This window comes from Diospyros lotus, chromosome 15 (genome assembly GCF_014633365.1).
Source record: "Diospyros lotus cultivar Yz01 chromosome 15, ASM1463336v1, whole genome shotgun sequence".
Lineage (NCBI taxonomy): Eukaryota > Viridiplantae > Streptophyta > Magnoliopsida > Ericales > Ebenaceae > Diospyros > Diospyros lotus.
The window spans coordinates 612462-640406 of NC_068352.1; the positions used below are offsets into that span (position 1 = coordinate 612462).

Genomic DNA, 27945 nt, shown 5'->3' on the forward strand with positions numbered 1-27945 from the left:
GATAAAATTCGTTTAGATTCGTGAGCTTAATGCGAGCCGCAAGATACTCAACTTGATTATAAATGAACAGATTCGTTTATAAATGAGCTGAACCTGAACTTTCTAAAGTTCAACTCAACTCGATTCGATTATAGCCCTAGACCTTTTCATGCATCATTGTATACTACAAACAGCCACCCAATCAATCAAGACATGCCAAGCTCAAGCGCAGGCCTCAACCTGAGCATCAAAACTGCAACCTTAAAAACAGTTATAGCAGGCACGAGCAAAGAACACAAAAGGGATAGTAGGAGACATGACATATTGATTGTATTTTCCCTTGAGAACAAAATCATAAAGTATATATTGAAGTGAGGTGAGAAAAAGGATGGAGCCAAAATCTCCTAGGGTAGGGAGGGGGCTGCTGTTAAGCAAATATGTTATGTGCCCCCCATAATAAATAAATACTCTAAGGCACCTCTCATTAAGATGCTGCTAATAGAAACTTTATAAACTTAAAAAGAAGGATTGACAAGAAAGCAAGCCACCTCAAAAATAGCCTCTCGCTCGGACTACTAACACTCTACCACTTGCAACTGCTGGCTAACTACTCCCCTCTTCCTATTTCTCATCTGTGTATTACTATTAGCTTGGAAAAATCACAATTCGTCGTGACCCTCGGGTTGCTGGGAATCTGCTGTTTCATGAGTTGGTCTGTCCGAATTCTCTGTTGTTTGGCCATTCTGAGATGCAGTCTCCTCTGAAGATGAGCCGGATTCGTCTTTACCATCACTGTTGCCTTCGGTTTCATTCTTCTTAGGCTTCTCCACTTTAGGCTTTGGTTTGGGAATTTTATTGATGCTTGCAACCTAGACGTACAATTTAATCATCAACAAGTGCATATCGAGATCAAAAAACAACTTTGAAATAATCTTTTTAGCTGTTAGTTGAGTTAAAGATTGGTGGAAAAATACCTTCTCTTGAAGATCAAATACCTTCCCGTAAACTTCTTCAGATGTGAATGCTGGAGTGCTGAATGATGAGATCCTGCCAATAATTGAATACAAAGAGTATTTTGCAACAGATGAGAGAATAGTTATGCTAACAAGATTATGAAGTAGTTGTATAATAAATCTAGGACTTCAATACTAGTAAAATCAAATGTTTTAACAACTCTGGCAACTGGATTGTGAACTGGCTGTGCATCAACCATTCACTTGCTTTTTCTGATTTCACAGTAAACTTCCCTCATATGGTCCTTCACATCAAGCTAAGTTAGGGTCGGTGGCATAACATTCATAATGTCAATTAATCTTTAGAAGTTTATTGACAATACAAAACCATGCAAAAGAACAATGTGATAAATTTGACGCCAGATGCCTTCCTAACACAACCCTTCAGTGAGGGAATAATGAGATAAAATTCTAACGGTATCTTCATATGGAAAAGTTTTATGAGATGCCGGTGAATGAAGATTTCCATCACATAGTTGATATTGTGGAACTAACTAGTATAACATAAAAACAAGACAAATGCAAAAGTCTTACATCCAAGGACTGATTTGTTTGAGCACAACCAAACAACTTGAAACACAACAAAAACACAGTATCTTCCATATGTCTCTACCTACAAGTAAAAACCTGGCCTATAAACTCACAAATAGTATATCAGCAGCCACTAGAGAACAACAAAGAAGCAACCATCTTTAATTCATACAACATAAAATAAGAACATCATGACTAAAAGAAAACCAGAGTTGCTCAAATCAAAAGACATCCAGAAACCTCTGCTAGGAGCCATCCAAACACCATCAGACTGCCCAAGCAACCGCTGGTAGTCTGGTGCCTAGCTGTCTAAGACCTCAGTTTTTATGCAACGAGTATTCACCAATGGAGCCACCCAGGTGGTTAAAATCTTCTATTTTTAGTTTTCAGTTTTGATTCTATTTCTTGGGTCCAATTTTCATTTTCAATTAAAAAAATGAAAACATATTATTTGATAAATTTGAAACAGTGTAATCAAGGAGAGAGAGGCACTCAGGTGACAAGGGCATACTACCAGGCAAGGCTCCTTTACTAAGGCACCACCTAGGCAAGCGCTTTTGATGAGGCGTCAAGGCCCTCAAGCGCTCGCCTGGGCTGTAAAAGAAAGAAAGAACAGAAAAAATAAAAAATTGAAAATCAAAGATTGGCGTCCTTGATAGTTAGAGAAGGTATGTGAAATGTCATGGAAAATCTAATAGGAAGAGGAAAAATGAGAAATCAAGTAGAGAAAAGCAAACTCAAACTTGTTTATCTGCTGCTATGGTAAACACCGCAAAGCATTGCAACTCAAAAGCACACTCAACCTTGTTTATCTGCTGCTATGGTAAACCATGGCAAAGCACTGCAACTCTCTTTAAATTGCACCAAATTTTCCTATTTTTGTATGTCCGTAAAGGCCACCATCAAATAGATCTGAGGCAGGCAAGGTCGAGACCAGTCATTGGAAGTCAACCAGAGCCATCACACACTGAAAACCCTCAGTGCGTGATGGCACATACGTGACTGTTCTGGTGACTGTTCTTCACTGATGGGCTCGCCTGCAACAGGCGAGCCTCTGGTAGCCTTCCCTCCTCTAATCTCCCCATGGAATCTGGTTTACTCTGGTAGTTTTGGTCCTCAGACTGTTTGCTCCATTCTCCACCACAGTTTTGTTTGTGTTTTTTAATGTATATTACGTGTTTGTGTGTTTGTTGCTTTGAGGGTTCAAAGATGTTAATATTGAATAATATTGTTTTTAGAAGAGGAGAACTTAGTTAACAATCATGTTTTGTTATTATATAATATTTCTACATTTGACATGTTTTCTTTAAAAATATTAAAAGAATTCGTATTTAGGAATGTTTTATAATTATATGCATTATTTGATTGTCCTTCTCGTATTATATATATTTATTAATAATTTTTTATTAATTTAACTCCCCACTCCGCTCAGGCAAGTGCTTTTTTGGTGCCTAGCAGCTTTTGCCATTGACTACCTTGAATTTGATTTTATTTCTAGTTTTGCTTTTGTTTTTCTTTGTTTTTTTTTCCTTCCACTCCCTTCTATTCTATTCTCCACCAAGGGGGGCTCGCTCCCCAGCATCTGATGAACTCCCAAGCAGGAATCCAATGACTAAGGTCATCAGCAGTAGGGAGAGGCAAGGCAATGCAAATGAAATGAAAAATATAAACACCTTTTTATTTTGAAAACAAACAATTAAATGCCATTTTTACTATTGTCATCACCAAAATAATTGAAACAACAATCACAAGCCTTTATCCTATTAAGTGGGCTCAGCTACATGAATTCAAAACCTCCAACCATCTCTATCCATCACCATATTCTCTATAAGACCATTACCAAGATCCCTATGTTATGTGAGAGGATTGAAGTGATAAGTGAAGCACACGCACCCCAAGTAATTCAAAAACACATACAGCATGAAACTTTATAAGCAAAATTGATGTGGTATTTAGGCAAGTCAGAAACCCCAACCCCCCACCCCACCGAAAATAAATAAATAAAAATAAAGGAAGGAAACAGACTCATTCAGAATTTTTTTTTTTTTTTTTTGGGGGGGGGGGGGGGGAGCGGGGAGAGGATGAGGAGGAATACATACTTCTTCTGCTCAGCCTCTTTCTGATCCAACCAGACTTTCACCTCTTCAGCGTCTTTTACAACCTGATGATTCAAGCAGTTTGGGTAAGAGGGAGCTTTAGCAGCAAATATGAAAGACCTTGATTTTCCAAGAGGAAAATATCTAAGGACAGATAGAAGGCAATGAAAGTACCTCATCTATTCTCTCTTTAGGAAGCCAAGACTTATTCGTCTCCCATCCGTGTACAATCTTAAGATGAACAACAGAAAATTACCAAAAAGAAAATAATATAAGGAAAACAAATGACAAAAAAAATGCGAAAAGAAAAAAGGTCAATGCACAATTCACTAACTCATAACAAAATAGTAGCAAAAGTGCAGTTCTCTGTTGGGATAGAATTAAAAAAAAAAAAGAAATAAAATAATTAATAGCTAAGTTAAAAATGAATATTCTATAGACCAAGATTTGTGTTCATGCAACTCCAAAGGTCTAAGGGCTTCATTTTTTATCATCAAATTAATATTTTTGATAATAAAAAAAAATTATAATGTGCATTATCAGAACTCCACAGGTCATAATTTCTTAGCGGGCTAAGTAGCTTTCATATTTCTTATTTAACTTTGCTTATCTTTTTTCAGACTTGATGGGCCAAAGATTCAACTGAATAACGGACTTTTGAGTTTCAGATTTGCCCGAGTGAAAAGGGCATGCAGAGTATGCTAGATATGTTGGAGGAAGCACAGCTAAAGCAGTCTGCTCCATTATGAACTAAGTGTCACAAGCTCAAGACACAAAAGTAAGGTTTTTGCATACAGATTAAGGCTGCTAATATAATTTATAGGCTTCAAAACAGTGGGAGGCTCATGCATCTGCCTGTCTACATTTTAAGTAGACTAGATTCCTATTCCTAAACAAAAAATTACATCAAACTTATTTACCAAGTATGGTCACCAGTACTCCTAGCACTTTATGGGGAAAACAGAACTTTTGATACGACTGCAGCTTTGGAAAAATAAGCCTTTGAATGCCATGTTAGTTAAGATTGTTAAAAAGTGTGAATATTATTTAAAGATTCATGTATTAGTTTTGGCTAAACAAATTGGCATTAAAAGTCTCAGAAAGAAAACCCAGGTACCATATTTTACACAAAAAAAAAACAAGTTTCAAGTCTTTGCACAACTGTGAATTCCTACCACCCTTGGGGCTTGTACATTAAGTTGAATGATAGGATAAAATTTGGATAACAAAAGTCGAGTAAGAGGTAAAATAAGAAACGGGCAACTCGCCATTAAGTGATAATGCAAGGTGTTATGTTGTTGTCTCGAGTATAGGATAAAGTCAGCCATAGTAGATCAGTGAAGGCAGTGCTCATAAGTGACTATTGAAGATTTAGATAGGAAATTGTATCCCATGTGAAATTAGTGAAAGTTATGGGGTTAAACTGTAATTATCTAAAGTCTTCATTGGGATGTCTGCCCTACTCTATAAATATAGAGAAAGGGGCAGCCGAGAGAGTGGGATTTTCTCATTCTATTGTATCGAGTGGATGTTCATTCCGAGAGAAAGGCTAGTGAGCAAGATAGCTTTGTAATCTTGGAGAATGAGTGTTGGATGTACTCAGGAATAGGAGAAATTACTCAAGCTGTTGTACTGATCATTCTTGGTAATAAAGGAGGCTGCTCTTGGTGGGTGTTTGAAGGCTGGATGTAGGGTTGCAATCACTGTAATCCGAACCAGAATATATCGCTTCTCTTCTTGTGGTTTGATTGTTTCATTTCTGTTTTCATTCCTTTAAATTTTGTTCTTTAATTTCAGTCTTATTTCTGTTGTTTGGTTTTGATTTCGGGAGAGGAGTTGGGAGAATTGGCAGTAAGAGTCATTGTTTGAGTTATAAAAAGAGCTTCTAATCATAACACAAGGCAACCACACTTAGATAAGAGCCGGGAATTTTGCCACACTTGAACAGCAAGTGATAAGAAAGGACTGATATAGATTAATAGTCTGGATTCTTCAAAGATTCAAAGCTGTAAATGACTGGTCATGTCTTCCCGTGTATAGGAGAGAAGCCAATGATTACATTGAATGTTTATGGGAATTATAATAGACACCTAGGGACCTTAGGTAGCTTAAATGCCTAGTGATCTGGTGATTTCATGGAGAATATAGGTCAACAACTCCTTAGTGGCATGGGGAAGATGAGAGAGATTAGTGAGAGAAGCTGGGAAATTGGATCCTTGACTTTCTGCTCAGCTGGCACCCATTGGAGGAGAACCTTGACAGCTGCTGGAGGAGTGTTTATGGGTCTTGGGCCGGCAGCAGTTGGGTTGGAGGCCCATCTTCATCCAGTAGCAGATTTGGGAAGACTGTTTTGGAGATGGCCTGGGTTATTGGGCCTCGATATGTATCATTGAAGCTATAGGCAGAGAGCACATATGAAGAGAAAAACTTCAGAGGGAAAATGCTGAAGTTCTGGTCTGTTAATTTCATGAAATGAATTTCATAGGGATGACTTCATTGAAAATAAATCAGTAGACTTATAATAATACCATTATAACCGAACAAGAGTAGAAAATTAGAACAACAAAACAAGTGCTTATAGTAAAAAATAAAATTTAAGAACTTGAGGCAAGTGAGAATGGAGAAGTTCAACTCAAACAACTGATATATCTTTTAGAGAAAAACTTAAAAGATTGAAAAAAGAAAATATATCATGAATGATAGGGCACCTAATAGATGTAGAAGAGCTCAATGAATGTTGGCTAAGATTGACTCCAACAGAGAGATGGACTACAAATATCAGTTGAAGCCAAAGGATTGCTGAACTAACTATTAAAGCTCTGGATGAACTTGAAGAAAATAAAACTTTTGTTAGTTTTCAGGTCTACCCTTGCATCCAGGTGACAGCATTTATTAGTTTTCAGGTCTACTCTTGCATTTATTAGCTTTCAGTTTTATATTGGATTTATTTCTCTTTCCATCTCAACCAGTGTATATCAATTGCTGAGGAAGAAATTCCAGATTAGAGTGGAATTCCAAATTAAATGATGATAAGAGCAGTTGGTTGATGATAAGAACAGTTGGTTTGAATAAGAGATAAGATGATGAGAAGAAGAGGTTGAATTCAAAAGAAGATTAGCAGTTACAGCTGATCCATAAAGACAGAAGGAAAAATAATTTTCAAGTTTAAATTCCATCTTATCTGCTGTTGTATTGTATTTTCAAATTTGTTTTTTGAATTCCTAGATTCTAGGAGAAAGCTGATAGGAGCTACTGTATATATATGCAGCATATGATCTAATGCAAAGTGTGATTGAATTTATTTCCATTCACCCCTTTGCCACTTAGAGCATTTCTTCCTAGGCATCTAAGTTTGTTCATCAATAATAATGAATTGCTCTTTTCAAATCTAAGTTCAACTACCGGGCACCAATTGGTGTCATGGCTTATGGTTCAGAGGCATCAATCATCTTATTTACCTGTTCCAGCTCACTAAGGTATCTTCGAACATGTTCGCTTGCAGCCGGCCGTGCAGTAAGCTCATTAAGTCTGCATTCAAATAATGCAACAAGATTTGCAAAAGGTACCAAAACTAAAATTATCTTTTAAGTCATAATAATTGGCCACGAGGATAGACCTGAAAAATATGGGCCCACCGATAGATTTTAACAAATCTAGACGTTCTTGGAACTCAGTGGCAGAAGCATCTTCACCGTCAGTGTATAACCAGTCCTGCACCTGAAACCATGCAAGGTTTCCACAAAAACATAGACATAAGTATGGGGATTGTAAGAGAAAAGAACTAAGATCCCAGGCAAAAAGCTACAAAAAAATAAAGTGATAATCGTAAGAGTAAGAAAGCTAAGAGAAGAAACCTCGTCAAGTTTTTCAATAAAGGACTGGCGTTCCTGACTGGAAGAAACTTTTTCCAACTCCTCCAATGATTCAAGCTGGTTTGAGAAAATCAACATGGGAAGAAAAAAGTCTAAATAATTATTTCATTTCTCATTAAGGGGCAGAAACTAAAAGCCCGGGGGGGGGGGGGGGGGAGAAGGAGAGCAGCACAAGAACAGGAAAACACGAAAAAAAAAAAACGTAGGACCATGAAAGGAAAGAAATAAATAAAACCAGATATAAGCATGCCTGAAATGAAGATATTATGGTGTGACTTACAGCTATATGTGTGTGTGTGTGTGTGTGTGTATAGAGAGAGAGAGAGTATAAATTAGAAACAAGGCTATTCACAATAAGGTTGGAATCATGCCTATTAAAGATAAACAAAATATGCAAGACATATCTAGATGATTTGGACATGTGAAAAGGAGCAATAAATGCAGAAGGAGAATAGATAGAATGTAAGAAGTTTATAGCAAAAGAGGTTGAGAAAGATATAAAAAAATAAGGACTTAATAAGAAACTCTAATGCATGGCATGGGATATAATGTCCTTATAAAAGATCTGATGAGATAAGTGAAGAGCTATAATCAATGTACCAACCCAATTTAGCCATTAAGGCTTGTAATGATGATGACGATGATAAAATGGCCAAAACCAAATTCAAATATAAGAAACACAGATATGAAAGTCCAAACAGAACAGTAGATAACGTGCAGTTAAAATTGATTAAAGGAGAACAATATCATAATTGGAAGCCTCTTCAAGGCTTAAAAACTGGGTTGAACTCTAAGCACAGGTAAAATGTTCTTACAGAAAAATAGCAAAAAAAAGACAAATCATTCAAAGAGAAATAATTTAAGTAATAAAATTGTGATAGAACTAATGCTAAATCATCAAAGGAAACAGGTTAAAACTGTAACCAAATACCACCAATGATTTCGGTAAATTTCAAAGTACTTCCAACCTTTTCTTTAGTGGCATATATGTATCCTTCAAGATTATTTTTCAACTCGGCAGTCTGTTTTCGCTCTGCATCTTTTTTATCCAGTGCTTCCAGTTTTCCTTTAGCTTCAACAAAAGCTTCTTTTGACAGCATTCCTGGTCCCACTGCCTTCTCAATAATCTAGAAACAAATGCTAAATAAATAATCAGAGATCCATTAAAAAGCTGAAGTAGAAAAAATCCTGAAGGCATTTAATTAGTTCGCACCTTAAGTGGAACTCTAAAGGTCCTCTTCTTCAGCTTTTTTTCTGTTCCAAGATCAGAGGTGCTTTCATCATTTGCACTATTGTTGGATGAATTAGTTATTCCACCATCCATCTGGAAGCTCTCAACACTTTCTGAAATGTTCTGGGGCACCGCATCAACAGATATATTGGGTGAAGCAGAAGTTGAGTTCACAACAGTAAGGTTCTTTTTGGGAACTTCTACCCATTCAGATATCTCAACGGTAGCATCTGCTCGGTCCAAAGAAAATATCCCACTTCTACTGAGGGAGAAATGTAGATTGGCCTTGATGGGGGCAGAAAGATTACGTGATGCGTACCTAGAAAACATAAAGGCAGGAGAAAATCAAATACAACAACAGGCTTTCAGTTTCACAAATTATAACAACAGAAGCCAGGATATATGAAAAAGGGTAACAAGGCTCACTTTTCTGTAGCATCAGCGAGACCAGAAACAGTATACTGCACAAATACAGGTGAAAAAATGCCTGGAGGTAATAGTTCTTCACTCTCGTAAGCCAGTGAAACATCAAAGTCTTTATTATGTATAATTGATCTGAACATCTGCCAGGTAGGTAAACAGTTTGTGATTGATGAAGAGTACATGAAATACAATTTCTCAAATTTCAATCTTTTGCTTTATCATTAATAAAGGAATGGGTTGCAATTACGATGTCCTTTACCTTACTAGGCAGTTTTTTCATTCTTGGCACAAGCACCTGTCTGGTGTTTTCATCTTTCAAAAGATCAGGACCATCTAACTCAAAGACAAACCCATATGAAGATCCATCAAGCATCCCTAGCTTACGATTCAATTTAATTCCATCACTTAAGTTTGCTGCATGTAACGCAGCACCAAGCACAGTAGCTTCATCAGCATCCAAGTGTTTGTCCAAATCATTCCTCCCAATGAATTCTTGGAGTGTAGCCTGTAAAAAAGGAAATAAGAATTTCATTTACAGGCATCTAATATCTTAAGATGAATGTTTTGCATGGAAAAAAAAGGTGCTCATTTAATCACATTTGTAAGGCCAAATTAAACAGCAAGAATAGAACCTAAAATACTGGCCGACTAGAGTAGGTTTAACCAATAACTTGCAATAACGGGTGCCAAATTTTGAAATGAACCTCATCAAGCCTTTGTACTAAACTATTCTTGTTGCTCATATGGAACTGTATAAAGAATTAACACTGTGATTTCGGACACTTCCATGCCCAATAAGCACCATTAACTACCTGAAAACTGCCGTGGCAGGGCATATATCTTGTCATGTATGACAAATATCCTGGAGGACTCAATTCTATAATGGTAAGCCCACCCCAAAGGAAATGTTATAAAGTTGCATCCTCTGTTTATGGGTTGAGAGCACTGTCGCTTGTTTCGTCTTTTTTGTCAGCATTAATAACCCCGTTCAAACTTTAAATTACAAGATAAATAAACAACAATAAACATAATCATAATAAGAACAACAATAACAATAATGAAGTAAAAAATTGTCCACTTGGCGATTCTGCTGAGTTGGTGGTCCTGTTTCATAACTAAATGAAGCATTAAAAAACTGAATACATTGAGTACTTTCATAATTACATGTGTGTGATAATGTAGAATTAAAATCACTTACAAAAGTACAAATATCTGTTTAGTACAAATACAAAGTGATGATGTTATGGTAAAACTTGAAGATCAAGACGCATACTAGGAAAAGATAGGCTCATATATTGATCCAAAAAACTAGGGAGATTAATGAGGATGCTATCCATCGAATTAATGTAGGATGGTGAAAATGGAAAAAATGCATCCAACATTCTATGTGATAATAGAATGTCATATAGCAACATATCATTAAAGATAAAAGATCAACATGTACAAAATATAAGTATCATGGAGAACAGGATGTTAAGATCGATATGCAGCCATACACAAGAAAATAAAATTACAAATGAGATTGTCCCTAATAAGGTCAGAGTGCTCCTATTGAAGATCAGATGTGTGAGACATGAATAAGATGATTGGGTCATGAGAGAAGAAAACCAATAGAGGCTCCTATTAGAAGTGGATAAAATGGAACATATTTAGCACAAGAGGTAGAAAAAGACCAAGAAAAACCTAGTGAGAAATTTTTAGATATGATATGAGTTATAAAGGCCTTATAAAAAATATGGTCATAAATGAAAATGACTGGCAAGTTATAATTCATGCAGTCAACGCCAAAAGTGGGATTAAGGCTTGATATGTTGTTAATGTTCAAATACTAGATATGCCCCCTAAAAAGTTCTCTCTTGCAATATTCTTAGCCTAAATCATTAATGTCATCCCCATTTTAGGCCCTAGATGGGTAGATGCATGACTCATCACCATTGTTGTGAGATCCTATGTCTTATTTGGTATAGGTTTTCCATACTTTACATGTACACGCGCACGCGCACGAAGGTCAATAGGAGAGGTGGACAAGGAGATAATTGGTGATATTCTCTTAATATGTTATTGGATCTTGTTGGACGTATAAGCACGAACACTCCTATGACATTAATTGTTGGACTTGGACACTCTTTTGAACATGATACTTCTCAATCATATTTTAAAGACTTGTCCAAACATGTCCAATTAGTTTTTAATTCTTTTACTACCAGACACCAAGGACGCTTCAAGGACACCCACGTGCAACATGGGTTGAAGTGCGTCCATTAGTCTAAATATGATTTAATAATTATTGATGTGAATTGTAGACTAGATATGCACATATAGTGTAGACATGATACATGCTTATTTTACATCTATATATTTTCTTCCACGCTAGTAATTAGTTCAAAGTCCATGGATAGTGTCAGCAAGAAGAAGATAGAATGGAATCAATGGATTTTGGCATCCTTTATGTGTTAATTATATAATTTAGGAAATAGAAGGAAATAAATGAAGAATTTCTGACAGAGTTGAGGATCCAAACTATGAATTGAAAACTATACCAACTTCTGAAACAAATGCTGCTTTCCAAACATTCTCTCTCTCACTTATTCTAAAAAAGACAACAGAAAGAGGGCGAAAAAGTAGACTTCTTCCTTTCAGTTTTTATAGGCCTGAATACTCGCAAGTACACATCTAACATTTTCTTCCTCTCTGTTAGAATAGCCCAGTGTGATTTCAAGCATATCAGCCAATTTCTACTTTCTGGAACCAACCACTTTTTTTTTTATAATTTAGCTTTCTGTATGGATTCGATATATATATATATATATATATACAGCAAGTAGATAGCATCATACTCATATATCAATCAGTATTAAGAGAATCAGACTAGATGGGTCGGCTCAACCAGGAAAACCAAGAACTGGTCAATGGACCAGTCCAATGGTCAGATAACCAGTGAACCAGAGCTGGTTGAACTGGTTGGATTCAACCTGACAGTTTTTTTTTTTTTTTACATTTTCTATTTTATTTTTGTAAATGTTAGAATATAAAATAAATTGGAAAATCTTATAGGAATTTACGTCAAGTCTTTTTGGATACTATCTAAAGGCTCAAATCTATTCAAAATAAAGGACAATACAAAGAAAATGGTTATAATAATTTGTAATTTGATATAGTTCATGTATGAAAAATTGTGTAATTGTTGATTTGTAATTTAGATAGTTAATATTGATTTTATTTTATTTTCATCCTAAACTTGGGTTATTTCTTCAAATTGCAGCATAATATTACTTAACAATTTTTTGTCTATCAGAGTATTGTTAGACGAATTTTATTATTTTTTATATCAAAGTTATAATTATCACATATTTATTTATTTAATAAAATAAATCCCAATTCAAGACTGGTTCAATCCCTGATCCAAGTTTCAGAACATTGATTATAACAATCCATACTACATAGAGGGAAAAATTCCGAGCTTATTAATTTTCAACTCTTCTGCATAGCTCTTAATAAACAATCTAATAAATTAAGCAACTATATTTCAACCATAAGATCTGCATCCAGTTGATAATTCAGTACTAAAACCAAATAGCTCGATGCCTTCGCCCCTTGAATAATTCGGCACATAATTGGACTACCTACTCTTAAGCTATAAAAGCAGCTTAGATTTCATCCAGCCACAAATAGACACAGAAATAGAGGTTGACTGTAAAGATCATCCAGACACTCAAAACCTTTTAAAGCTTCCAAGGAAGTGAGGTAGCCATTCACTGGCATACCCAGTAATTTGACTTCATATCTTAACGAGAATAATTGAGCTCAGAAGAAGATCCAGTCTACTGGATATTGCAGACTGGAGAATATCCCTGCTCTGAACAACTGATTCAAAATATAATGATAAAAACCAGGTTCCATTTGAAAGGCTATTGCAGACTGGAGAATGTTCTAATATTTCCATTTTAAGTGCAACCATTCAGCTTCTATACCATGTTTACTCATGGAGCAACAAACATACCTGTAGTTTTGGCACTCGAGTGGCACCTCCAATTAACTCCACTGCATGTATCTCATCAAGCTTCAAACCAGAATGCTCAATTACCTCTTTAACAGGAATAAGAGATCTCTTCCATAGATCATCACATAGCTCTTCAAACTTTTCACGTGTTATTGTGCTCCTAGTAATATAGAAACATAATAAAGAACATTATTTATGCCATCTCAATTTATTTAAGCCAACAATTATGTGCGCTAAACAGAATACCCAAATGTGAATCATATTATTGGTCCATATCATATTTACATTTTTATCCTTATTCCTTAATAATGCAAAATCTTGAACTAGTTGGTAGTTTCAGACCTACAAGAAACACTAAAATGTGAAGCAACCATAAAAAAGGACTTCATCTGTCAACAAATTGGGTGTTTCCTTGGTACAGGAGTACAGAATTCCTCCATGTAATTCTGCACTCTAATGGCAACTTCAGTGTTTATTCTTGCCATCCTAGAATATGCACCAAGGGACTACTACAAAGCTACATCAACATAGGCTAAAATGATTGATGAAGGGATACATGTCTCCGACTTCACAATTTTGAATTTGTCAAGATATCAATTTGAAGAGTTGTTGGATGTCTCCAGGGGAACATCTTTTTGTTGAAGTAAGAGTAACTCAATATTTAGAATGCGGGAAACGCTGTTGTTTCTGTGTAAAGCATGAGTATTCCTCTCAACAGGCAGTAAAGAGTTGATAGTGCTACATAAAATTTTGCATACCTGAAGTCACGATCGTCATAAAGAGATTCAACAGAAATAGGAGCCATTGTGTTCGCACTCAGAATCTCCTTGGTACGCTTAACCTGTTTCTTCAGCTTAGCCATTGCCTTGGGAGAATTCCTCACATTAAACCCATTGCCAAGTTGACTGTTGAACTCATCCGCAAAGTATTCCACCAGCCTCAGTTCCATATCCTGACCCCCAAGTTGTGGGTCCCATCTAACATCCTTGACCTACAACAGCTTAAAAGATTTAACTAGCTGGTATGCCAATGACAACACTAAAACAAACTATTGTCTATGCACAAGTATACACGTGCCCACATGAGATTCCACGTAACAAGGATCATGATAATGGAAAAGACACTGTAAATATAAAAGGATTAATCATTGTATAAACCGCTTTCACAAATCTGTATCATAAAAAAAGAGTTCACGGTGATGAACCAAACTGGAATACAGACTGAGGACCCTACTTGAAAACTATGTTATGAAATGTATCAACGAAAACGACAAGGAAGCAATACAACCAACGCCAAATGACGCCCCTAGGCTCTAGTGCAGGTTCCCCTGAACAACTTCTACCAAAAGATAGCATGTAAAGATGTTAAATAACTTAAATTCCCAACAACCATCACAAAGCAACCAATTCAAATTTCAAAAGAACTGACCAAGAATATCAAAAGATAGCCTTGAAACAGTCACGGTTATGGATTGAAATTGGGCCATCAATTGAATGGCAAATCAGAATAGGTAGCTAGCGGTTTCCAAAAAACCAATTCTGAAGGGACAGGTTACACATCAAAATGAAGAAAGGAGGTCTTAAAACAGAGAGATCAAGTACAAATTTAAGAATTATTATTACCTGAAATTGGTTGATGGAGACAGTCTTCCCGTACTCCTTGGCATTATAAGCAGAGAAACAAGCAAGAGCAGCATAAGTACTTGTGGCACCCATGTCATAGAATATAACGTGCCTCGACCCATTTGAGAAATTCTTGTCAATTCCATACTGGATAGCGGCACCAGAGTGTTCGTTGATCAGGGAGAGCACATTCATCCCCGCCAACTGAGCAGCCTGAAGCAAACCCTTCCTCTCTGCCTGCCCAAAGTAGGGCGGCACCGTAATTACAGTATCTTTTATCGGCACCTTCGCGTGAAACTCCGCCAACCTCAGAGCATAACCCAGTACCATCGCGGTCAATTCCTCCGCCGAATATACGGTAACCCCGCCGTCAATTCTAATACCCGCAACACCCCTCGAATCCTCCACAATATCAAATGGCAAATACATCCGCTCGAGAAGCTTTTCCTTCACATAATTATAGGGCTTTCCGATCAAATCCCGCACCAGTGAATAGACTCTATCGGGATACCTAGCGACCAGCCCAGCGGCTTCTTCCCCGATCAGGCGGTCGCCGCCTTGGAATGCGACCAGCGCGGGGGATTTCCGCTTGGACATTTCGTTAATCGCGATCGAGATTGGGCTCTGCCCGGGCTTCAGATTCACAACTGCAACTTTTGCCCATTCTGATCCTAGATCTACGCTCAAAACTGCTGAATGCGACGGTTTTGGAAGAAGAACCAAGAGAACTGCAACGGCCGAGAGTAGCCTGACGAAGATCGCCGACATTATTACCAGCTACTCAGCCTGGAGAAGAAGCCGAAATGGACGACCCTAGAACTCGGAATTCTTACAAAATTTCACGTCAACGCATCACTCGGATTGCGCGAGAGCTACTGATGATCTACAGATGGCGTCCTACAATGATTGATCCATCCAAAATACGTATTGGTTTCGATTTTCCGGGAAAATTTTGCTGAGAAAGTTCGCTTCCAAACAGCTGAGAGATACCAAAGGAAAGAATGGAATGTAATCTCTAGTCTACAATAGGGTTTTTAAACCCAACTCAGCCTTAACCTTAATTAATTAAATTCTTTAATCCTTAATTCCATTTAATTAAATGTTTATTTATTCATTTTATTAATTTTTAATTTGGAAGAAAGAGCTTTTCTGAATTTTAATTTGGAAGAAAATTAAGATAAATTCTTGTAAGTTGGGCACGTGAGACCGCTTACGTGGAAGGGGATGGCATGGCGAGACCAATGAGGAGACGCCGCGTGTACAGAAGTACACGTGGTGATCAGCCAAAGGCCTCATGTGTTGTGCCACTTGTTTGCCGTTGGATCTTTCTAGATGTGAGAAGTTTGTGGAAGCTTCGCTTGCCCCCCCGTTTACGCCTGACTCGAAGTCAACCCAAAATCAAAAATAGCAAATATTTTAAATTTTAAAATTTAATTTTGTTATCATTTTAAAATTAAAATTTTAATTTATAATATCAAGTTGAAAAATTAAAATTCTGAGTTTTTATTTTTATAATTATATATTTAATTAAATTTTAAAATTAAATAACAAAAAAAAATTAACCACTAAATATATTATTACGGCCAATTCTATATTTTTATCTTTATATTTTAATTTTTTTCATGTAATTTAGAATTTTTTTAATTTTAATTAAACCTCTGAACTTAATTTTCAAATTAATTTAACCTCTTATAATTTGACCTCTTTTTCATGTTATAATTTTAATTTTTTATTATTTTAATTACATTTTTAAACTTATATTTTTAAGTCAATTTAATTATTTATATTTTTATGTGTAAAAAAAATATATGATAAAGTGCATGTCACACTTTATTTACGTCAAATTAAAAGAGTTAAATTAGCTAAAAAATATAATTTTAATAATATAATCAAAACAAAAAATAATTCAAGTTATCACACAAATAAAAAAAATCAAAGTATAAAGATTAAATTGATTGAAAAAATATAAATTTAATATTATAATCAAAATAACAATAAATTTAAACGGTCATATAAAAAAACGTAAAAATACAAGAAAAAAATAAGTTCAGCCCACTTTTATTTATTTATTATTTACAATTACCATATTCTTTGTAGGGTACTCTAAAAGTTCTGTAGTTAAGTTGGCCCAATAGTGAAATAAAAAGGGCTCCAAAATGTTTAAATTAATGGCTGCACTTGTGGAGCATAAACAAATATTTTTTACCATTAATTTAAGCCTAAAATAAATAGTTTTGGATAGATATATCCCAAAGATTGGGCCACATTGGGATTTAAATTGGGTTGGATATGGGCTTGGAAGGTGCTATGGAAGCCCAAACTAGGGAAATAATTGGGCTCAGAGGGACCCCCAAATTTTAATAAGATTAAGTGGGCCCTAAATTAGACCCAAATGAACCTAAATGGAGGTTCAAAGATTAATTCAAAATTAGCCTATTTGGACTTTTAAAAAGGAAAATGTTACTAAAAACATTTATAACACCTTGCATTCCAAGACATTAAAATATATGTTAGGATTTTTTTTCTCATATACATCAAATATAAATCAACAATAAATCATCAACATAACATTTATATATAACACTCCCAAACATAGTGAATGAATGATACATTTTAAAGTATAAGCGGAAGCAAGATCAAAACCTGCATAAAATTTCAAAAACATAATATGGGTTTATAAACATCGTTTACCCAACACATCCTTACAAGCATTTATTTAAAATCTAAATAATACAGCCAAAATAAATATATAGTCCTTAGTCCTACGTGGGACTCACAAATTTTTCATTGCGATCAGATCTCGATCACCTCTTTGCCCCTCCGACCGCTTGTCTCCCCCTGAAATGTGGAATATTTTAAAGACATAATCCAATATTAGAAGATGAAATCTTTTAAGTGAAGGTTAGATAAGTATGAATGAATGAATGATGCATGGACATTTATAAATAAATACCCTAGTGTAACTTTTCTAGCCCACCAGCCCGGCAATGAATTTTAGGCAAAATCCCGACCTCCTTTCGAGCTATCTCAAGTATCATCGTGATCGACTTGATCTGTACTTCTTCAAGATGCAAAAATCTCAACTTTTCGGTGTGTCATTGTCGGAGAAGATAATCGGCGCGTAAAGCTCACGCGCCAATCTCACTCGCCGTATCACGCGTTGGCGTGTGGAGCCTTGTTAATTTTCAAAATAAATCATTTACCAATAATTTCTAAGTTATTTAACGTTCAAAAAATTGGAGAGTTATAACATTAAATTTTGATATTTTTTACGACTTTATATGTCCGCGTATTATCTACGTTAAGTGCCCAAATCTCTAATAAATTGCCCAAAGCTAAACTTAGGACGCCAAGATAGTTCACGGACCTAGCTGGCCTCAAGATAAAATAAAGATATAATTATACAAATATACCCGAAGTTTGTTATCATACTAATTTTTGGTTACCCTCATAATTTTATATAGGGATATGCAAGTGGTCAGTTGACTTATCAAACCAATTTAAATTCACTAAGGATTGAACTAAATTGTAGAGTAAAATCGGATTAAATTGACCAATTAATTTGAAAATTAAATTAATTAATAATTAAAAAAATCGAACCCAAACTATATTAACTAAATTAAACTGATTAAACTGAAGAAAAGCTAAAAAACAATCGAAGAAAATCGAAATAAAAAAATGTCATTTTATAAATATCAAAATAATATTGTTTTAAAGTTCAATTAGTTTTATTAATTTGGTTATTCTAATAAAAAAAATCAAATCGAAAATCGAAAAACAAACTTTTAAAAAAAATGAATCAAACCGAACCGATGTAAGAAAAAAATCAAACTGAACTGATCAGTTCAATTCGATTAGTTAAGGTAAATCGAACTCTAATTTTATATAGCGATACATGCATTTAAGAACATGAAATATAATGAGATTGTGGGTTCGATTCTGTCTTTACGAGAATGTGCAATCGTTTATATTTATCCAAGCAGTCAAGTCTCGAGTTTCATCTTATGATGAATATGTCCATTTACTAAATTCAGATTAGATTGAAACGTGAATATTTAAGAGAACGGGATTGTTTAAATTGAAAATCACCTTTTTATTAAGCATCTTAGGGAAAAAAAAAAAAAGATTTTATTTCACATCACATGAATGTTGACCACACCGGGCTAACCTGCAACAAAGAATATAAATCACTTTGTTCATATTAATAACTAAATGTCAAGGTGCACCCGTACTTTCAATTTCAATAATAACCCAATGGAGAGGGGCCTAAATGTTAATTAAAATATTAATTATCTTCCCCTCCATCAGCACGTGCAGCTGCTAATTATTTTAATGGCTGGTCATGTTAAGACCACTCTTTAACAAAATATAAATATATTAAATCAATAATGTGTTAAAATATAAAATAAAGAAAAATAAAAAAATAAGTGTTGTTGTTGAAACACAACAATAAATTTGTTAAATGAAAATATCGTCGTCAAGTCATTTAGACTCTGAAATAAAGAGAAAGACCAGATGACACTAAAAAGTTCTCGTGTAAAAATCTCAATATTTAAATCAGACACTGAAGATTTAAATGACGTATTGAAGACAGTATCAAAGACGTATATTTTATAGAAATGAACGCCTATTTATTTATATAAGAGTAAAGACTTTTCTAAATCTCTTAGAATTAAAATTATTACAAGTGATGATTATTTTAACATTATGAAATTCACTAGAATTATAATTTTTATGGATAACATTTATCGTGATATTCTGATGCCTTATTAGAATTAGAATTCTTTATAGAAAATGTCTATCATTTTCATATAACTCTTGAAACGATTTCAAATATTAAAATTATTCAGTTTGCGCGTTGTCGATGATCACTACTATGGATCCAATGATAGAATAGCTTGTCGTTGGGTTCTTTTTGTTTTTAATTTGAAAATAGATAGGTTCTCTTTTAAGTCACATTTATTTTAATTTCTCAAAAAATTATCATAAAAATCAAAAAGATTCTTATGTTCGTCTACAAAAATTTTACTGTAAATTTCATATATATGTGAAATTAAATATATGTGTATACTTGTACAAAATCTTTAAAATGATAAGCAATAATCGTCGACAACTACTATTTTGTAGGTTTTATTTTTATTTTACATATCTACTGCATGATAATTTTTAATATAATCCAATGAATTTGCAAAAAGGGACTAAAGCTTAGCAAGATTAAAAATTTAATGGTTGTTATACGAGAAACTAAAGTTTAAGGAATATTTTGTTACAAAACATAAAGTTAAAAACCAACTATGTTATTTTACGTGTCGACCATCAAACTTGTATATCGTCGATGAACTGATCAAATTAACAAACCCTAGCTTTAGCAGATTGTGTTGATTCAATCTACATGTGCATTCCAATCTTATCTATTTCTCAATAGAATTGTAAATTTGAATATTTTTACGTGAATGTTTTTTATAATTTATATATATATATGTATAATTAAAAGAAATTAAGTATTCGAATTGTGAAATGTTAGTTTCGCCAGTTTACGTGACTTCATTGTGAAGCGTTACTTTGTCATTTTACTTTATTTTTTTATATATATAAAAATATAAAAATTAAATTGACTCAAAAATACAAATTAAAAATATGCGAGGAACATTTATGTTACCCGATACGGCTTATCAAGGGATAGGTGTGTGGATCCCACTTCCAATGGACCCATGCCCCTCTTCTTTTTCATAATTTACTCACATCGAGTAAATATCACGTTGTTCGACTTAGGTAACATAACAAAATCGTAGGCGTATAATTAAAAAGGCGAAAGATTTGAGTTTACACACAAGAAAAGATTAAAATATATGGATTAAATTGACTCAAAAATTAAGTTTAAAAATATAATTGAAATAACAAAAAATAAAAATGGGATGATTAAAAAAATGTGAAAGTAATTAAACGAAAAATATGGATTTCATATTTATAAATTCAATTGATTACTTTTGAGTGTCTGCGTGTCAGCTCACGAGACTTTAAAAACGAAAAGTGAAGCAGTTGAAACTACAAAGAAAACCTGAACAAGGGCGTGTCTGGGAACGTGACATTTGATATTAAATTGGTGTCAGAAAAGAAGTCGCACAAAGTTTGGCCGATCCCAATATCCAAACATCGCCTTAATTAAAAGGTCCACTTTCCAATACACAATACACATGCCTCAATCCGTTGACTCTCTTTATCTTCTCTTTATCTTCTCTTCTATAAATAGAGACAAGCCTCCGACGCCGTTTCGCCGCCGATCTCATCCACCGCATCTTCTCTTCTATAAATAGAGATAAGACTCCGACGCCGTTTCGCCGCCGATCTCATCCACCGAGAGCCGGCACACATAGAAATAATGAAGTTCCCGACTACGGCCAAACCCCCCGGCGTCTTCCTCATGGTTCCGTATCCCGCCCAGGGCCACGTCACCCCCATGCTCCAGCTGGCCGCCGCCATGCTCCGCCTGGGCTTCCGGCCAGTGGTGGTCCTCCCCGACTTCATCCACCGGAAAATCGCCCCTAAAATCGACCCTAACGACGGGATTTGCTGCGTCTCCCTCCCTGACGGCTTCGACGCCGCCGACCACGCCCCGCCGGATTTCCTGGCCATCGAGGCGTGCATGGAGAGCACCATGCCGGCTCATTTCGGGAGGCTGATCGAGAAGTTTCTGGAGGAGGAGGAGGAGGACGGCCGCGTGATTGCTTGCGTTGTGGTTGATTTGCTGGCTTCGTGGGCTATCGAAGTTGCGAATCAGTTTCCCGGCGTCAACGTCGCCGGTTTTTGGCCCGCCATGCTCTCTACTTATCGCTTGATCGCCGCCGTTCCCGGCATGATCTCCTCCGGCATCATCTCCGACAACGGTAGCTTTATTTCCCTTCCGTTTATGTTCCTCTCCCTCGTTTACGTTCTTACTCTTCAGCGCAAGTTTGGTAATACTGTAAATAAGAGCAATATTTTAACGGTAAAAATATTCAAGTTACCATTCCATTGCCTAGATTTTTTTTTTTTTTTTGTTTCTAACATTGAAAACTCGAGAAATCTTCGAATCAGAGTTAATTTTCGACTCAAACCTATCTTCTATCGTCTAAAACTCATAATACATCTATTTCGTAGTTCGAGGTAAACAGATAAATTCAATTAAATAAATATAAAATTATTAAAATATATTTCTTTCTCTTCCCATGTTTCTCTAATGGTTTGAGGAGGACAACAAAAATTTAAAAGAGAAGGGAAATTGTGTCTCCCTTATCCTCTTTTACTTAAATTTCTTCTAAATAATAGAATTTAGGGTGTTCAAATTTTAGTTTAAATTAAAAATTAATTAGATCTAAGGTTGATGGACTACGATTTGATATCTCGATCATAATACTAACTATAATTGATTTTCGATCCATCTAGTTTCATACCAATATTAATCATAATTAAAGTAAAATAAATATGCAATGTATAACTATATATATATTATGATATTACATGTGTAACGCGACACACGATGACATGATATTACAGTTGTATTATCTCATGGTAAATGTTGGGTTAAATGTGGACAGGCAGTCCTCTTCTCCAAGGATTGGTAACCACGGCAGCTGGTCAACCGCTGGTGAATACCGAAGAATTGCCATGGCTGATCGGAGCTCCCGCCGCCCGAATTTCAAGATTCAAGTTCTGGAGCAGGACTCTAGACCGATCCAGGTCCATCAGGTGGCTCCTCGTCAATTCATTCCCAGATGAAGAATCCCACAATCCCAAGGTTGAAAACCAGAACCGACACAATATTCATCTTGATCTCGTCGTCTTTCCGGTCGGACCTTTGAGTTTGGTGGGTGCATCGCCGACCAAGAAGATGACCCTATGGGAAGAGGATGCAAGCTGCCTGGAATGGCTGGACCAGCAAAGCGTGGGCTCCGTCGTTTACATCTCATTCGGAAGCTGGGTTAGCCCCATTGGAGAAGGAAAGATCAGGACCCTAGCTTTAGCACTGGAGGCCTCCCGCCGGCCATTTCTCTGGGTTCTAGGGCTTTCCTGGCGAGAGGGGCTTCCGGCGGGATACTTGGAGAGAGTGTCGAAGCTAGGGAAAGTAGTGACATGGGCGCCGCAAATGGAGATTCTCCAACATAAGGCGGTGGGGTGTTACCTTACACACTGCGGCTGGAACTCGACGATGGAGGCGGTGCAGTGTCGGAAGCCGCTTCTATGCTGGCCGGTGGCCGGCGACCAGTTCCTGAACTGCGCCTACATTGTGAAGGAGTGGGGAATTGGAGTGAGGCTGAGAGGGTTTGGGGAGAGAGAGTTGGAAGAAGGATTGAGCAGAGTGATGATGGACGATGGGAAGATGAAGGAGACAATGAGCAGAATGAAGGAGAGGGTAATGGGGAAGGACGCCATCTCAAGCATGCGTATAAATCTCACAGACTTCATTGACAACCTCCACAACCTCAGACAAGGATGAGAATATTCTCCACGGGCGTAACACAGATGGTTCACAAGATAAAAGATTGCACCTAATGATGTAGGTTCGAGTCATGACAGTCACAGTGTGTGAGTTTCATTTTCTTGTGAGAGTAGTTTCTTGTAGGCACTATGCATTGTGCCTCCTACTTGAGGACCCCGTGTACGGACCCCGTGTACCATGATTAACTCCTTCCACGTGCGTGGGGTAGTGTGTGGGGGGCTTTTAAGGTGAAGGATTTCACCTTTTACACCCAAGGATGAGAATATTAAAATTGTGTCCTCAATTTGATTGATGATCATATTATCTTAGTTTAATCTCAATTCAATTAGTTTCCTTCTCTTAACCTTAGTTGCATAAATGGTGAAGATGAATTTTTTTGTTACTTTTTTTGTCAATTTATAAGAAGAGAGATATCTGATAACCGCTTAATATAATATTTATAAATAGTTCATCCCTTCAGATAACTGTTGCCATCCACTATCTCACTATTCTATTTAATCGGGACACATAACGATAATTTATTTTACAACCAATGTCATTTTTATTCCCCAACCCGTTCCCCTTTTTCTTTTGTTTGAGTTGGTCATGTGTAACTTAAAATAAAATAAAGTTTTTAAACTTAAGTTTATAGATGTTTTGATAAGTTTGCAATAATGGAAGTCCCAAATATAGATTGAAAATTTTACTCGAAAAGTTGCTTCTTGACTTTGTAAGCAAATACTTCATTCTTTTTTAAATGAACTTTCACTTTTAATTAATTGTTAACTCAAAACATAGTATCCTTGTATAATTATATGAGTGACACTCTTAAGTAAACTAATTTTACTTTTTATAGGTTCGGACGTATGAGTCGTGACAAAAGAAAATCGTTACCCATTTTAGTTTACGCTAATTAAAACACTATTTCTTAGCTAAAAAGAAAAATGCTACATTTTGGTATGTCTTTTTACACCCATGCTACATGTTGCTTCAGGTGGTATCAGAGCGGTTCATCAACCAATAAAATAGTCAATCTTGAAGGTAACAGTAACAACATGTCTCATGACGGTGATCTGAGGCTACTCGCGATTTGAAGAGCAATTAAAGAACAATGAGAAATAACTCGTACAATGGAATAGCAATTGGAGCGAATCCGCAACCAATTGAACATTTTACAACGACTTAAGAATAATTGAAATCGGACTAATGACGTGAATCAAGCCGGTTACATTAAACCGGGAATATCAGCCATCAATCCTATCCTCATTAATTCTAGAAGACGAATGATGGATGATAGCGACGATGACCATGATCGTGGTTGTATGATAGACAATCCTAGTGGTGGAATGTTTTTAATATAAGCTCTATTCAAATCGATCGTGGTAATTTTTTTTTTTTTCAATTCTTCAATCAGTTTTTATTGTTTTCAAATTCATTACAATGTGGTCAGTCTCGTTCGAATCATGGTATCTATTTTTTTTTTTTTAAATTCTATAAATTTAAATAAATGTTAAAATTTATTTTATAAATGCTTCTATAAATAGTACATATAAAAACTAAAAAATAATTAACTTTTAGGTGGTGGCAAGTCATTGTTTTGGACATTAAAAAAAGGAAATCATTTAGATCTTCGGAAAGCAATGTTACAACAACGGGGCGGGGTAGCTTTGTCTTTGTCTCCAAACTTCAATACTTGTCTCATACTCATGAAATAGGCGCTCTCACCTCAACTCGAGTAAAACCTAAATACTATTCTTGTCCCGCCCCAACTAAGGTAAGGAAAGACAAAAATTCTAAAATTTAAATACTATTTTTGGGATGATTATCTTTGTGCAATCTATTGTGCTCATGTTTACGATTACGTTAAAAAATGATAAATTATAAGTATAAGACTTCGTTTCACTGCGTAGAGTGAGGATCAAACTCATGGCCCACTAAACTGATACTAATATATCATTTGTCCGATCACCCAACCTATGACTTGAGGTCAAGCTAAATACTATTCTTGACCCGCCCCAACTAAGGCAAGGTGAAAACCTAATGGCCTGTTTGATTGGCCATATTTTTCAAGAAAAATAGCAATTTTCCATGTAAATTCTAGTTTTGGTGTTGTTTGATTAGTCATATTTTCTAGATAATTTCAATTCTCACTTTTACTCACATGATGCTCAATTCCCACTTTTGCTAGAAAATCAATTCTTATGGGGGGGCTTGAAAAAGAAATTCCAGGGAATAATAATAAGAAGAAAAGCGGAAACACGAAAGAGAAAAAGAGGGGAACGAAGATGGCAGCGGCGATGGCAACCACAGCCAGTAAAAAAGAGGGGAACGAGGAGAAGCACAAAGGGCGGTCGGCGATGGCAGCCACGGCCAGTTAAGATTGGCCATCGACAATTGCAGCGGCTATCGACAATGGGCAACGAAGATGGCAGTGGTGACGATGGCTGCTGCAACTGGCGTTGGTGGCGATGGGAGGAGGCAAGGAGAAGAACTGGATTTGGGAGAGAGAAAGGGAGAAAGAGATGGGTAGTTTACCATGAAGACTTTAAAAATGAGTTGGTTCTTCCATGGCGGCACCTCATTGGAGTCGAAAATTCGATCAATGGACGCCTCATCGACCTCATCTCCTTCCTCTGGCGCCTTCTTATTCTCCAGGTCCAAATGGTCTCGTGCTATTGGATCTCTCCGTTCTCCAGCAATGGCAGCGATAGAGAATGACAGGGCGAATAACCAAGTTTGAGAGACCAAAGGAAAGAGAGATAAGAGAAGGCATTTAGAAGATGAGATGGGTTTAGAGAAAAAATTACATAGAAAATAAAATTTAATCAAATACTTATAATTCATAATTTTCATGTAAATAAGTTCTAAATAATTCAATTATCTATAACTTATTTCTTTCTAGATAAATTTGATACTTGCAATCCAAATTGCCCTAAAAACCATTCTTGCCCAGCAAATTCGAGTAATTTTGTCGACCTGAAATGTTACGTCAAGCTGTCACATTTAGTGGACCAGACCAACAATCATTGCAGATTCCCCTATGTTCTGTCTGCTCCGGAAAACGGAAAAGAAAATAAAGAATGCCGATCTAGTCCTTCTGGTTCGTCTAGAACTTGATCTTGGAGAAGAACCAGCGACTCTTGGCGGTCTTGAATCAATCCTCGAAGCGCGACTTGATCTGCTTGGCGGCGGCGACCTTCTTGTCCCTGGATTGCAGGCAATCGGTGGTGGCCAAGTCCTTCAGATCTAAATCGAGCGTGTAGCGAGTCGGCATTATGTGATTGTAGTTCACCAGCTTCACGAATGCCTTCACTCTCGATTTCTTCGCTGTCTTCTTCGCAGAGTCCTTCCGGATCACCTTCTTCGGGTACTTGTCGATCCCGGCCACCAAACAGTGGGGCTGCCGTCGTCGAACGACCGCAGGATCACCGCCTTCTGCCCTGCGAATCCCCCCTGGAGGAGGATCACCTCTTGTTCGGCTTCAGAAACAGAAACTTCACCATTTTTCTCCCTCCCTGTACCTCTTCATAAACCGCCAAGCCTCAGCCACTGGAAGGAGATGAATTTGATGGTGGATGATAAAGGAATTGGTCTCACTCTGATTTGATTTGCAAAAACCCTAGTTGCCGTTTGCTTGGAGAAGGTCGATTTGGGCCTGCAATTGCATTGGAGGCTGCTCGCAACCTCCGTGGGCCATGTATAAGGCTTCTAATGGTCAGGAAATTACTCTCTTTTACACTTGTCGGGTTAAACCGGCTCAGTTCAATTACTCGCTTGATTCGGTTCTCAAACCAATTTTCAATTTTATGGTTTGAGAATTGGCACCAATAAAATTTGTCAAATCAGAGTTGTTACTGATCCAATCTCGATCTTCTTGAAATGTCCTTCTTTGCAGGAACTCTCATTGCTCAGTTTTACGATTTTCGACAGAAAAGATAAATTTGAATCTGATTTATAATAATTACACAGTGAGTATATTCGAACCTGAACTAATCTCGATCTTCTTTCTTAAAAGTCACCTAACTTAACTTGCAATCATAAAGTAAAATGAACTCTTCAAGTCACCTCTAGAATTAGAGAGATAAAATTTATGCTTATATTTAAGAATTTTTATAATTCTACCTTGTCAATCGTTGAGCAAGATCTTAGGTGAAATTACTTTTTATAAATCCCGAATGAGATATTCGATAATGACCAACTCAAGACTCAAGATTTCTTGATCGAGTTAAGGAGAATCTACTAATATAAACAACTTCTCTTACAAGATGGGGAAAGGAATGGGACACGCAACACCCATTAATTAGAGTGACACGTGTGAAGTCGTAGCAGTGCTATTTTTGTAAATATGAGATCGCTCATCAAGCAGTGTTTATGGTATGTAAATTTCAATAAATTTGAGAATATATCCAAATTAAAATTTATTAGGTTGAATTGGTTTGATTTTACTTTATAATTGAGTAAGCTTTTAATTTAAAATTTTATCTTTATATTATTTAATTTAAATTTAAATAAAAAAACTCAATTCATCAACAATAGGAACTAAAATAATTTCATCAGAGCTTTCTTGTTTGTAAACTAAACATAATATCTTTATAAAAAACCAATAAAAATTAGAGCGAGTCAATCAATTATTAATTTATGTAATCCTTAGTCTTTCCTTCTATTAAGTTGACTAACATAAATAAATACAAAAATGTTACTTAAATATTCATTTGTAGTACGT

At 36.0% G+C, this 27945-nt stretch overlaps 2 protein-coding genes and 1 pseudogene across 2 annotated transcripts; 1 reads left to right on the forward strand and 2 right to left on the reverse strand.

Moving 5' to 3' along the window:
• Positions 1–284: 284 nt before the first annotated feature.
• LOC127791948 (heat shock 70 kDa protein 17) lies at positions 285–15774 on the reverse strand. Its single transcript, XM_052322170.1, has 14 exons — positions 14768–15774; positions 13904–14136; positions 13146–13305; positions 9405–9650; positions 9149–9285; positions 8705–9041; positions 8460–8618; positions 7474–7548; positions 7236–7336; positions 7078–7147; positions 3794–3850; positions 3623–3684; positions 954–1026; positions 285–848 (listed from the first exon to the last, which is right to left on the reverse strand). Exons 1-14 carry the CDS (start codon positions 15533–15535, stop codon positions 639–641), a joined length of 2688 nt encoding a protein of 895 aa, XP_052178130.1. The 5' UTR covers positions 15536–15774; the 3' UTR covers positions 285–638.
• A 5247-nt stretch (positions 15775–21021) lies between these two features.
• LOC127792275 (UDP-glycosyltransferase 82A1) lies at positions 21022–23557 on the forward strand. Its single transcript, XM_052322727.1, has 2 exons — positions 21022–21651; positions 22342–23557. Exons 1-2 carry the CDS (start codon positions 21147–21149, stop codon positions 23238–23240), a joined length of 1404 nt encoding a protein of 467 aa, XP_052178687.1. The 5' UTR covers positions 21022–21146; the 3' UTR covers positions 23241–23557.
• Positions 23558–26037: 2480 nt separating this feature from the next.
• On the reverse strand, positions 26038–26906 carry LOC127792526 (60S ribosomal protein L27-3-like; annotated as a pseudogene).
• Between the last annotated feature and the right edge of the window lie 1039 nt (positions 26907–27945).

Bases quoted from the DNA above. Each gene is read 5' to 3' on its own strand.
- LOC127791948 (XM_052322170.1), bottom strand. From the start codon at position 15,535: ATGTCGGCGATCTTCGTCAGGCTACTCTCGGCCGTTGCAGTTCTCTTG. The intron at 14,137-14,767 runs GTAATAATAATT...AAGCTGTTGTAG, and splicing joins TCTCCATCAACCAATTTCAG to GTCAAGGATGTTAGATGGGA. The intron at 1,027-3,622 runs GTATGTATTCCT...AATTATTGGCAG, and splicing joins AAAGAGGCTGAGCAGAAGAA to GATCTCATCATTCAGCACTC.
- LOC127792275 (XM_052322727.1), top strand. From the start codon at position 21,147: ATGAAGTTCCCGACTACGGCCAAACCCCCCGGCGTCTTCCTCATGGTT. The intron at 21,652-22,341 runs GTAGCTTTATTT...AAATGTGGACAG, and splicing joins CGGCATCATCTCCGACAACG to GCAGTCCTCTTCTCCAAGGA.